Here is a 12,685-nt window from a genome sequence, read left to right as displayed (position 1 = left end):
TATCCCAAGAGTTCAGTGGATTTGTTTTGTTGATTATGTAGCATTAAGATATGACACAGTGAAGGAAATATGTAACATGTAATGTATAGAAGTAGTCTTATGAATATTGTAACACTGTATGTTGAAATGTGACCTGGAATTAAGACGTGGTTAAATGCTTTGTAGGAACTGTTGTTCTGCGAGACGTGTGATACTGTCTTTTGCACTCAGTGCACTGGAGGCAACCACAGTACAGCAGTAATGAACTGTGAACACACAATCATACCATTCTCAATAGCCATCAAGCGAATGTCTGAAATTCTGCTGTACAAGGCCAATGACTGCATATCAAAGGTTTGTTCTCTAACTTCTATACTATTTATGTACTACTCACACACACACACACACACACACACACACACACACACACACACACACACACATACTGGCTCCTTAATTCTTTGATGGACAGGCATCATTGTAACTAACCACATATGTACAGCCTTAGAAAGGACAAACAACACACTTCACAGCTTACTGCTCAGAGGTGATCGTTCTCTACAGCAACGAAACATTATTTTTGGCTAAAGTTTCACTAAGTGACAGGAGAATCACCACACCATACTTCTGCCACATATTTACATGAGCTGATTTTCAGTACACAGGCATTGTTGTTCTTGGAAATGTCATGTATTGCTTCATATAAAACTTCAATATACAAGTGTTTCCTGCAATTGCTTATATTCTCAGATGCTAACGTTCCAAAAATGTAGTAGGAATATTATTTTTATTTAAATACAATTTTTTATACTTTAGACAACTTTGTGTAGTTATTCGCACTAACCACCATGATTCTGTTGTATGCAGTATATCCAGCCAAAAAAGGATGACAGAAGAGGAATGTTACTAAATAATATGTGATCAAATTCCTTCTAGTGACAACAGCATTGGCAGTGTTGAACATAACCCAACATTCATGTGTCAAGCATTAGTGAGTGGTGATTAGCTGTGGAGACTATATTTAATGCCATTTTTTGTTGTTGTTTAGATGAATTTTTACACACCTGTTGTAGAACACACATTAAAATAATAAATGTAACGTCTTAAAGCTGAATCTAATTTAAAATATGTAAATTATTGTTCGTACCCATCTAGGGTAAAAAAGTTAATAAAGTCCATGGTGATATAAACATGAAAATAGTAGAGGGGTGGGTGGAGTGTGTTTAAACGTGGTTCGTAATCCACAACAAACTGTAGTTCTCCTTATAACTGGCTAGGTAAGTCAGTTTATCGGTCAGAGGAAGGAAACAGCATACCACTTCCAACAATAAAAGCTTTATACATGATAATAACATGAGCAAACAGAAATGTTTTTGGTTAAGTGCAAAATGAACAAAAAAAGTTGTGTTAAGCAAGGTCTGAATTGTGAATGAAACACAAATGGTTAAGTTTTGCTTTAACAGCACTTGTTGTGAGTATCGAAGAGATTATTTCTCATGTTTCAGTGAACATTATGTTGATGACATAGCATTCCATGATTCTCCTCGTACTAGAACAGGGAAAGCTCAGTCATAGTGGTAAATAGGTAAACTGTTGGTAGAAGTTCCATCAATTTATAGAAATTTTATCCAATTAAGATGCTGTCATTTCGAAAAAAATCATTATCTGTATTATTGTTTATGTAATAGAAAGTATCATGCATGAAACACTGCTTGGCCACGTGTGCTTCATTCTTAAGTTTTTGCCTTATATTATGAAAATAAATGTCTGTCATGCCATGTGAAGTCACCAATCCTATTATTTGAAGGAGGAGCAGGAGGAGGAGGACACTCTTAGTTTACAACGCTTACCATGAGAGTCAGAAAATCCCAAGATGGCTGAAGGAGAATGAATGACTGTGACACAAGCAGATCATCATACAACAAATTCAGTGATAATGACACTACTGGAAAATTTTGTAATCGATATCTCAGTCTATTATTGGTTAATAAATTGTCAAAATGATCCTAAAAAAAAGTTCTCTGAAGATTTATCTACAAACCTTTTAAGAGTTGTACATGAACGTCAGTATTACAATCTAGAGTACAAATAACATGTGAATAATGGTGATGAAATCCAAGGGTGTCATTTTTGTTATTTAATGCAGCAAAGGCACGTGCATACAATAATTAAAAATGTTATGACGACCACCCTACATGAGACTGTGAACGCTGCTTGGTGGCACTGCGGGCGCACAACACAGCAATGAAATTTATAAGCTGATTAGAGAATCACTCATATGATGATCACCTTTTTTTATGTGCACCCCAAATCCACTCTGAGCTGCAAAGGGGGAAATCCACTGACAAAGTGCAGATTGTTATGCTCCTGCACCTTGGAATGAGCATCTCGGAAAAGTGAAGCTTGTAGGATGCTCGTGTTCTACTGTTGTGAGCACCTGCGGAAAGTGGTGTAAGGATGGTGGAACGATGAGTAGGCAACTATGTGTTAGACATCCACGCCTCATCACAGAATGTGGAAGTGAGGGGCTAACACGTACATCTACGTCTACATGGATACTCTGCAAATCACATTTAAGTACCTGGCAGAGGTTCATAGAACCAACATCACAATAATTCTCTATTATTCCAATATTGTACAGCGCGCGAAAAAAACGATCATCATATCTTCCCGTACTTTGTTATGGTGATCGTTACTCCCTATGTATGTCAGCGTCAACAATATCTCCGCATTCGGAAGAGAAAGTTGAAGACTGAAATTTCGGTAAGATTCCGCCGCAACGAAAATCACCTTTTTTTATGTGCACCCCAAATCCTGTATAATTTCAGTAACACTCTCTCCGCGGTTTTGCGATAATACAAACCGTGATGCCCCTCTTCGGACTTTCTCGATGTACTCCGTCAGTCCTACCTGGTAAGGATCCCACATTGCGCAGCAGTATTCTAAAAGAGGACGGACAAGCGTGGTGTAGGCAGTCCCTTTAGTAGATCTGTTACATTTTCTAGATGTCCTACCAGTAAAACGCAGGCTTTGGTTACCCTACCCCACAACATTTTGTATGCGTTCCCTCCAATTTAAGTTGTTCGTAATTGTAATTCCTAATTGTTTAATTGAACGTATGGCCTTTAGATTTGACTGATTAATCGTGTAACTGAAGTTTAATGAATAACTTCTAGCACTCTTCGTTATTTAGGGTTAATTGTCAATTTTCACACCATACAGATATCGTTTCTAAATCGTTTTGCAATTTGTTTTTATCATCTGATGGCTTTACTAGCCGATAAACGACAGCTTCATCTGCGAACAACCTAAGACGACTGCCCAGATTGTCTCCAAACTCGTTTATATAGATAAAGAACAACAAAGGGCCTATAACACTACCTTGGGGAACACCAGAAATCACTTCTGTTTTACTCAATGACTTTCCGTCGATTACTACTTTTCGTTAATTACTACCTCTGACATGTAATCACGAATACAGTCACATAACTGAGACTATTCCATAAGAACGCAATTTCGGTAGAATCTGCTTGTGTGGCATAATGGCAAAAGCCTTCTGGAAATCTAGATGTACGGAATGAATTTGACTTCCCTTGTCAATAGCACTTAACACTTCGTGTGAGTAAAGAGGTAGTTGTGTCTAACAAGACCGATGTTGTCTAAATCCGTGTTGACTGTGTGTCACTAGACCGTTTCTTCGAGGTAAGTTATAATGTTCGAACATAATATATGTTACAAAATCTTGCTGCATATCGATGTTATTGACATGGGCTTGTAATTTAGTGGATTACTCCTACTACCTGTCGCCGCCCGCAGTGGCCGTGCTGTTGTTCTATGCGCTACAGTCTGGAACCGAGCGACCGCTACGGTCGCAGGTTCGAATCCTGCCTCGGGCATGGATGTGTGTGATGTCCTTAGGTTAGTTAGATTTAATTAGTTCTAAGTTCTAAGCGACTGATGACCGCATGAGTTAAGTCGCATAGTGCTCAGAGCCCAGCCTACCTTTCTTGACTATAGGTTTGGCCTGTGCAAGTTTCCACTCTTTGGGCACAGATCTTTCGTCTAGCGAAGGGATATATATGATTGTTAAGTATGTAGCTCTTTTACCAGCATACTTTGAAAGGAACCTAACTGGTATACAGTCTGGACCGGAAGACTTGCTTTTAATAAGTGATTTAAGTTGCTTCAGTACCCCGAGGATATCCCCTTGTACGTTACTCATGTTGGCATCTGTTCTTGATTCGAATTATGGAATGTTTACTTCGTCGTCTTTGGTGAAGGAATTTCGGAAACTGTGTTGAATTACTCTGCTTTGGCAGCACTGTCTTCCATAGTATCTCCATTGTTATCGCGCAGAAAAGGCATTGATATATCTTGCCGCTAGCATATTTCAAATACGACCAGAATCTCTTGGGATTTTCTGCTAGGTTTCGAGACAGAGTTGCGTTGTGGAAACTATTGTAAGCATCTGGCATTGAAGTCCACACTAAATTTCGAGCTTCTGTAAAAGATCGCGAATCTTAGAGATTTGCGTCCGTTTAAGTTTGGCGTGCGTTTTTCGTTGCTTCTGCAAGCGTGTTCTGTGTATCAAGGAGGATTAGCTCTGTCGTATGTTAATTTGGTATAAATCTCTCTATTGTTGCCGATATTATTTCTTTGCATTTTGCATTCAAGCCACATCTGGTCTACACTTACATTGTTAATTTGGAAGGAGTGGAGATTATCTCAGGAGTGCTTTTTTTTTTTTAATAGGAATATTTTTCGTTTATTTTTGGACGATTTTTGGATTACAGTATCCAATCTCGCCACGACAACACAGTGTTCACTAATCATTGTATGCGTTTTGATCCTCGTTATTAGGTCAATCTACATCTACATCTACATCCATACCTCGCAAGCCACCTGACGGTGTGTGGCGGAGGGTACCCTGAGTACCTCTATCGGTTCTCCCTTCTATTCCAGTGTCGTATTATTCGCGGAAAGAAGGATTGTCGGTATGCTTCTGTGTGGGCTCTAATCTCTCTGATTTTATCCTCATGGTCTCTTCGCGAGATATACGTAGGAGGGAGCAATATACTGCTTGACTCTTCGGAGAAGGTATGTTCTCGAAACTTTAACAAAAGCCCGTACGGAGCTACTGAGCGTCTCTCCTGCAGAGTCTTCCACTGGAGTTTATCTATCATCTCCGTAACGCTTTCGCGATTACTAAATGATCCTGTAACGAAGCGCGCCGCTCTCCGTTGGATCTTCTCTATCTCTTCTATCAACCCTATCTGGTACGGATCCCACACTGCTGAGCGGTATTCAAGCAGTGGGCGAACAAGCGTACTGTAATCTACTTCCTTTGTTTTCGGATCGCATTTCCTTAGGATTCTTCCAATGAATCTCAGTCCGGCATCCTCTTTACCGACGATCAACTTTATATGATCATTCCATTTTAAATCACTCCTAATGCTTACTCCCAGATAATTTATGGAATTAACTGCTTCCATTTGCTGACCTGCTATTTTGTAGCTAAATGATAAGGGATCTATCCTTCTATGTGTTCGCAGCACATTACGCTTGTCTACATTGAGATTCAGTTGCCATTCCCTGCACCATGCGTCAATTCGCTGCAGATCCTCCTGCATTTCAGTACAATTTTCCATTGTTACAACCTCTCGATACACCACATCGTCATCTGCAAAAAGCCTCAGTGACTTCCGATGTCATCCACCAGGTCATTTATGTATATTGTGAATAGCAACGGTCCTGTGACACTCCCCTGCGGCACACCTGAAATCACTCTTACTTCTGAAGACTTCTCTCCATTGAGAATGACATGCTGCGTTCTGTTATCTAGGAACTCCTCAATCCAATCACACAATTGGTCTGATAGTCCATAGGCTCTTACTTTGTTCATTAAACGACTGTGGGGAACTGTATCGAACGCCTTGCGAAAATCAAGAAACATGGCATCTATCTAGGAACCCGTGTCTATGGCCCTCTTAGTCTCGTGGATGAATAGCGCGGGTTGGGTTTCACACGATCGTCTTTTACGAAACCCATGCTGATTCCTACAGAGTAGATTTCTAATCTCCAGAAAAGTCATTATACTCAAACATAATACGTGATCCAAAATTCTACAACTGATCGACGTTAGAGATATAGGTCTATAGTTCTGCACATCTGTTCGACGTCCCTTCTTGAAAACGGGGATGACCTATGCCCTTTTCCAATCCTTTGGAACGCTACGCTCTTCTAGAGACCTATGGTACACTGCTGCAAAAAGGGGGGCAAGTTCCTTCGCGTACTCTGTGTAAAATCGAACTGGTATCCCATCAGGTCTAGCGGCCTTTCCTCTTTTGAGCGATTTTAATTGTTTCTCTATCCGTCTGTCGTCTATTTCGATATCTACCATTTTGTCGTCTGTGCGACAATCTAGAGAAGGAACTACAGTGCAGTTTTCCTCTGTGAAACAGCTTTGGGAAAAGACATTTAGTATTTCGGCCTTTAGTCTGTCATCCTCTGTTTCAGTACCATTTTGGACACAGTGTGTCTGGACATTTTGTTTTGATCCACCTACCGCTTTGACATAAGACCAAAATTTCTTAGAACTTTACTTTCGAATTCATTGAACGCCTCTTGCATAGCCCTCCTCACACTACATTTCGCTTCGCGTAATTTTTGTTTGACTGCAAGGCTTGGCTATGTTTATGTTTGCTGTGAAGTTCCCTTTGCTTCCGCAGCAGCTTTCTAACTCAGTTGTTGTACCACGGTGGCTCTTTTCCATCTCTTACGATCTTGCTTGGCACATACTCATCTAACGCATATTGTACAATGGTTTTAAACTTTGTCCACTGATCCTCAACACTATCTGTACTTGAGACAAAACTTTTGTGTTGAGCCGTCAGGTACTCTGTAATCTGCCTTTTGTCACTTTTGCTAAACAGAAAAATCTTCCTACCTTTTTTAATATTTGTATTTACGACTGAAATCATCGATGCCGTAACCGCTTTATGATCGCTGATTCCATGTTCTGCGTTAACTGTTTCAAATAGTTCGGGTCTGTTTGTCACCAGGTCTAATATGTTATCACCACGAGTCGGTTCTCTGTTTAAGTGCTCAAGGTAGTTTTCAGATAAAGCACTTAAAAAAATCCACTGGATTCTTTGTCCCTGCCACCCGTTATGAAGGCTTGAGTCTCCCAGTCTATATCTGGCAAGTTAAAATCTCCTCCCAGAACAGTAACATGGTGGGGAAATCTACTCGAAATATTTTCCAAATTATCCTTCAGGTGCTCAGCCACAACAGCTGCTGAGCCAGGGGGCCTATAGAGACATCCAATTACCATGTCTGAGCCTGCTTTAACCGTGACCTTCACCCAAATCATTTCACATTTCGGATCTCCATCAATTTCCTTCGATACTATTGCACTTCTTATCGCTATAAACACGCCTCCCCCTTCACTGTCCAGCCTGCCTCTGCGGTATACATTCCAATCTGAGTTTAGGATTTCATTACTGTTTACGTCTGGTTTCAGCCAACTTTCTGTCCCTAGTACCATATGGGCGTTGTGACCGTTTATTAATGAGCAGTTCTGGGACCTTTCTGTAGACGCTCCTGCAGTTTACTATTAGCACATTAATATTGTTATTCCCTGTTGCATTTTGCCTACTCCTACCTTGCCGCGTCTCAGGAGGCGTCTTGTCGGGCCTAGGGAGGGAAGTATCTAACCTAAAAAAACCCCATGTGCACCCCACACGTACTCCACTACCCTTGTAGCCGCTTCCGGCGTGTAGTGCACGCCTGATCTATTCAGGGGGGGGCTACATTTCTCCACCCAATAGCTGAGGTCGAGAAATTTGCACCCCAGATCTCCGCAGAATCGTCTGAGACTCTGGTTTAAGCCTTCCACTCGGCTCCAAACCAGAGGACCGCGATCGGTTCTGGGAACGATACTACAAATAGTTAGCTCTGATTCCACCACACGAGCGAGGCTTTCCGCCTTCACCAATTCCGCCAACCACCTGTACGAACTGAGGATGACCTCTGAACCCAGACGGCAGGAGTCATTGGTGCCAACATGAGCAACAATTGGCAGTCGGGTGCACCCAGTGCTCTCTATCCCCTTGGGGAGAAGGTGGCCCAACCGCGCCCGGTATCCGCGAAGATGTCTCGACAGCAGGGACAGTGGGTGAAGCATGTAACACCTGGGGTGTACCATGCGACGCACCAGACTCCCCACTGCCGCTACACTCCGAGGCAGCAGCCGGAAGACGGCTGACCGCGGCCATCAACACGCTCAGCTGTTCGCGAACAGTGGCCAGCTCCTCCTGCGTCCGTACACAGCAGTCACACATCCTATCCATCCTAAGGAATCAATTTACTGAAGAGAGTTAATCAACTTTTAATAGACTGGTAATTCACTAAAGGCGGCGGATTATTGACTAAACTGTGATTGCTAGCCACTTCTTGTAGAAAACAATGAAAATAGCACTACCTGTCTCTGGACTGTACTGAAAACAAACACTAGCACTACTGGCACTATGGTTGACTAAAGGGACTCTCTCTGACTGTATTCAAAACAAACACGAAATCTATACAACACTATTAATAGCACTCGACAATTAAAGCTTCCTAAAAGTAAAAACATACGGAAGAAGAAGTGACAAGTAAGACAAATACAGTTAATACTTAAATTAAGGTATCTCACTGCACAGCAGACGTGAAGCAGACGGCGGTTAGGAGTTGCTAAGAGTTCAAGTGTGTTTTCACAACCGCTTACTATTAACGTGGGCACATGAATTAACTGCCCGTAATAATTTTCAGAGAACGCATTTAGCACAATTTTGGATGCACAGATGCACAGCACCTGGACACAGGTGGATGGAGTTGTGCCATGGGGGACAGCGAAATGGTTCAAATGGCTCTGAGCACTATGGGACTTAACAACTGAGGTCATCAGTCCCCTAGACTTAGAACTACTTAAACCTAACTAACGTAAGGACATCACACACATCCGTGCGCAAGGCAGGATTCGAACCTGCAACTGTTACAGCAGCGTGGTTCCGGACTGAAGCACCTAGAACCGCTCGGTCACAGCGGCTGGCATGGGACAGTCATCTGGGTTTCTATGGGACCTGTGGTTATAATTGGGGGGGGGGGGGGGGGCACCATGGCAGGTACCAATTTGGAAAAAAGCCAGTATTGGTTGACTTCCGCAGTTCCCTATCCCCCAGCATCTCTAACAAGGAGTGTCAAGTTAAGAGTTCACACACACACACACACACACACACACACAATTAATTTAAACTTCCTCCAAGACATCTGGTAGCTTCAAGCACATTTCAAAGGAACTCACCACGCGACAGCATTCTGACTTAGTTGGTGCCTGTCAGCCTTTATCGCACTTAGTTGCCGCATTCAACTTGGTTCTTCCAGTTTCTGGGGATTGTGATTGTTAGGAAAACAAATGGAATTGAGACATTTAATTTTTGTGATAAAAGCTAAGGATTCTTATGTGTTCCAACCATAATAATTCTATTTTTCAATTGTATTTGGATTATCAATATTACATTAACTTCACTAAAGTCAGAAGTCAGTCCCATATTCAGGAAATCAGGAGCGGGAGCAAATGAGGGAATCCTGCTTGTACACCTTAATGTTGTATTGTTAAGGCTGAAAGGGAAAGGAGAGGGTGAAATCCGATACAGGCACATAGTCTACTACTCTCAAATAGTACGGAGAGGACTGTGAAGCATATTAATGTTAGTGGTATTGAGAAACAGCTGAAATCCTTAAAATTGAACAAAGCTTGAGGGCCCGATGGAATCTGTCAGATTCTATACTGAAATTGCAGGTGAGTTAGCCCCTCTTCTAATCTATCGTAGATCCATTGAACAAAAAACCATGCCCAGTTCTTGGAAAAAGACACAGATTACACTGTCTAAAAGAGGGTAGTGAGCTCAAACATAATGAGGTATCTTGAACAGAATGACCTCCACAGTGTAAACCAGCATGGATTCCGAAAACAACAATCATATGAAACACAACTTGACCTTTTCTCACAAAACATAGTGGATCAAGCCAGTGAGCTAGATGTTGTATTTCTTGATTTCCAAAAAGCATTTGACTCAGTACCACACTTACACTTATTGTCAAAAGTATGATCATATGGTGTATTAAGTGAAATTTGTGACTGGACTGAGAACTGTGCTAGGGAAGACACAGCATGTCGTCTTGGTTGGAGAGTCATCGTTAGATGTAGAAGTAACTTCTGGTGTGCCCCAGGGAAATGTGTTGGGACCCTTGCTGTTCATGTTGTATATTAATGACCTAGCATGCAATATTAAAAGTAAAATCAGGCTTTTTGTAGATGATCCAGTAATCTATAATGAAGTACTATCTGAAAGAAGCTGCATAAATATTCAGTCAGATCTTACTAAGATTTCAAAGTGGTGCACAGATTGGAAACTTGCGTTAATGTTCAGAACTGTAAAATTTTGCACTTCACAAAATGAAAAAAACCATAGTTCCTATGATTATAATATCAATTAGTCGCTACTGGAATTGGCCAACTCATACAAACACCTAGGTGTAACACTTTGTAGGGATGTGAAATAGAATGACCACACAGTTTCAGTTTGGGTAAACCAGGTGGTAGACTTTGGTTTATAGGTAGAATACCGTGGAAGTGCAATCAGTCTACAAAGGATATTGCTTACAAATCACTCATACAGCCGGTTCTACAATATTGTTAGAGTGTGTGGGACCCATACCTGATAGGACTAACAGGGGATATTGACAATATACAGAGAAGGGCAGCATGAATGGTCATAGGTTTGTTTGATCCATTGGAGAGTGTCACACAGGTATTGAAGGAACTGAACTGGAAGACTCTTGAAGATAGACTTAAAAATATCCCGAGAAAGTCTATTAACAAAATTTCAAGAACCAGCTTTAAATGATTACTCTAGGAATATACGACAACCCCCTATATATCGCTCACATAGGTATTGTGAGGCATTCAAACAGTTACTCTTTCCATGTTCCATACACAAATGAAACAAGAAGAAATCCTAATAACTGGTACAATGGGACATACCTTCTGCCAAGCACCTTATGGTGGTCTGAAGAGTATAAATGTAATGTGGATGTAGACATAGTGATCTGTCCATTGGACAGGGTCATTATCAACATTCTAAATCTCTTGGGTGTGTCTTGGAGTGAGGCAGTGTGACAGGCATTTATGCAAAGCAACTTTATGCAGCCTTCTCCTTCTCCTCGACAGCCAAATTTTTTGAGTTTTGAACATTTCTGTCACACCAACATTCCAAGCAGCATTGGTATTAGCATTAGCATTAGCAATCTTCGCTGTTCAACATATCCTACACTGAATTAATAACAGATTGTTTATTGTGTAGGCTGCAACAGTTATGTTGAATAGAAGAATAATGGGCAAGTGATGGGAATTAAGAACTGCAGAAAACCAATCTTAAGATTGATGATCAAAATGGCAATGATACTTTTTGAAATTTTATGGGAAATACATTAGTGATATTATGGAATAAAAAATAACAATAAAATGCTTTTAATTGTAATGCTTATATCCCTACAGATATGAATTAAGTTGGAGTTATATTGCTAAAGTATTATATATTGAATACAGCATAAGTTAGAAAAGTAATTAGTGCATTTACATAAATTGTTTGAGAAGTTAACATGTTCTTTGGTCATATTAAGTATCATCTCCAGATAAAAGATGTTAAATTGTTTCATTTGTTGCAGCTGTCGCAGGCTCAAGATGCTGTAAGGCAAGAACTTCAGAGGTTGGATTTGGCAGCAGAGCAGTGCCTCGATCAGGTGAACAGAACATTTGCTGATGTGGCTGCACAACTGGAATCTCGAAGGCAGGAAATGGTTACTGCAGTTAGAGATGCCTGTGAAGAGAAGCGACGTGTACTCGAGGAACAACTCGCTCTCATTGACGGGGAAAAGAACAAAGTCAGTGTTACACGTTAATGCTTCTAATATAGTGCACTAAATGGATTATTAAATTGGTGATGTATCATTCTTTGTCTAATACTGTGCTTTACCTTTATCCCCTTAAATTCATCACAGGATTTCTGTCTGAGTGCAAAGGCAGGCTACTGATAAAAGTTCATTATCTTCCATAGCCAATGTTATTTTGAATAAAATAATTTTGGGTTTTAGGTTGCTTCACTACAAAACTAGAGCAATTAAGTTTCTTAGTAGCTCTAGTTTCATTATGATGCTGCCTGATCCCCAAAATAATTGCAACAAAAAAATAAAATAAAAAAACAAACTACAGAGTTCTGTGCTTCATCTTTCATATTAAGTTCTATCCAGGGTATATAATGTCCTTACCCTACAGTCACCATTTGATTTTAATTGGGTTACTGGGCATCATGTTTAGAGCATTTATGGCATGCCTCGTTTTATGCTCAAATTTTGGATATGTGATTATGTGGAAACAACTGAAAAAGGATAAAAGAAACATGCAATTAAAAGCCAAAACTACTTATGTACGTTGGCTGATGTATCTTGTTCAACAAAAAACAATTTTGACAATATTATTTAGTTATGTGTTTTGTAGATTATTTGCTCAATTGTGTTATTGAAATATGGAATGAGTCAGTTTACTGAATACGTATCTGTGATTAGTATTAACATGAACAGAAATGTTATTCATTAGTCTTACTTG

The 12,685-nt window shown here is 40.5% G+C and overlaps 1 protein-coding gene across 5 annotated transcripts in view; it reads left to right on the top strand.

Annotated features, from left to right (window-relative positions):
- The window catches only part of LOC126475060 (tripartite motif-containing protein 2-like), a 454,750-nt gene that overhangs the window by 404,092 nt on the left and 37,973 nt on the right, over window positions 1-12,685 (top strand). For all 5 annotated transcript variants that reach the window (XM_050102612.1, XM_050102615.1, XM_050102611.1 and 2 more), the window contains exons 4-5: window positions 166-333; window positions 11,749-11,964. In XM_050102612.1, coding sequence (XP_049958569.1) covers window positions 166-333; window positions 11,749-11,964 — 384 coding nt within the window. The remainder of the gene's footprint in view (window positions 1-165; window positions 334-11,748; window positions 11,965-12,685) is intronic.

Source organism: Schistocerca serialis, chromosome 4, assembly GCF_023864345.2.
Source record: "Schistocerca serialis cubense isolate TAMUIC-IGC-003099 chromosome 4, iqSchSeri2.2, whole genome shotgun sequence".
Taxonomy (NCBI): domain Eukaryota; kingdom Metazoa; phylum Arthropoda; class Insecta; order Orthoptera; family Acrididae; genus Schistocerca; species Schistocerca serialis.
The sequence above is the reverse complement of the archived record's forward strand: the minus strand, read 5'-3'. Positions and strand labels throughout refer to the sequence as shown.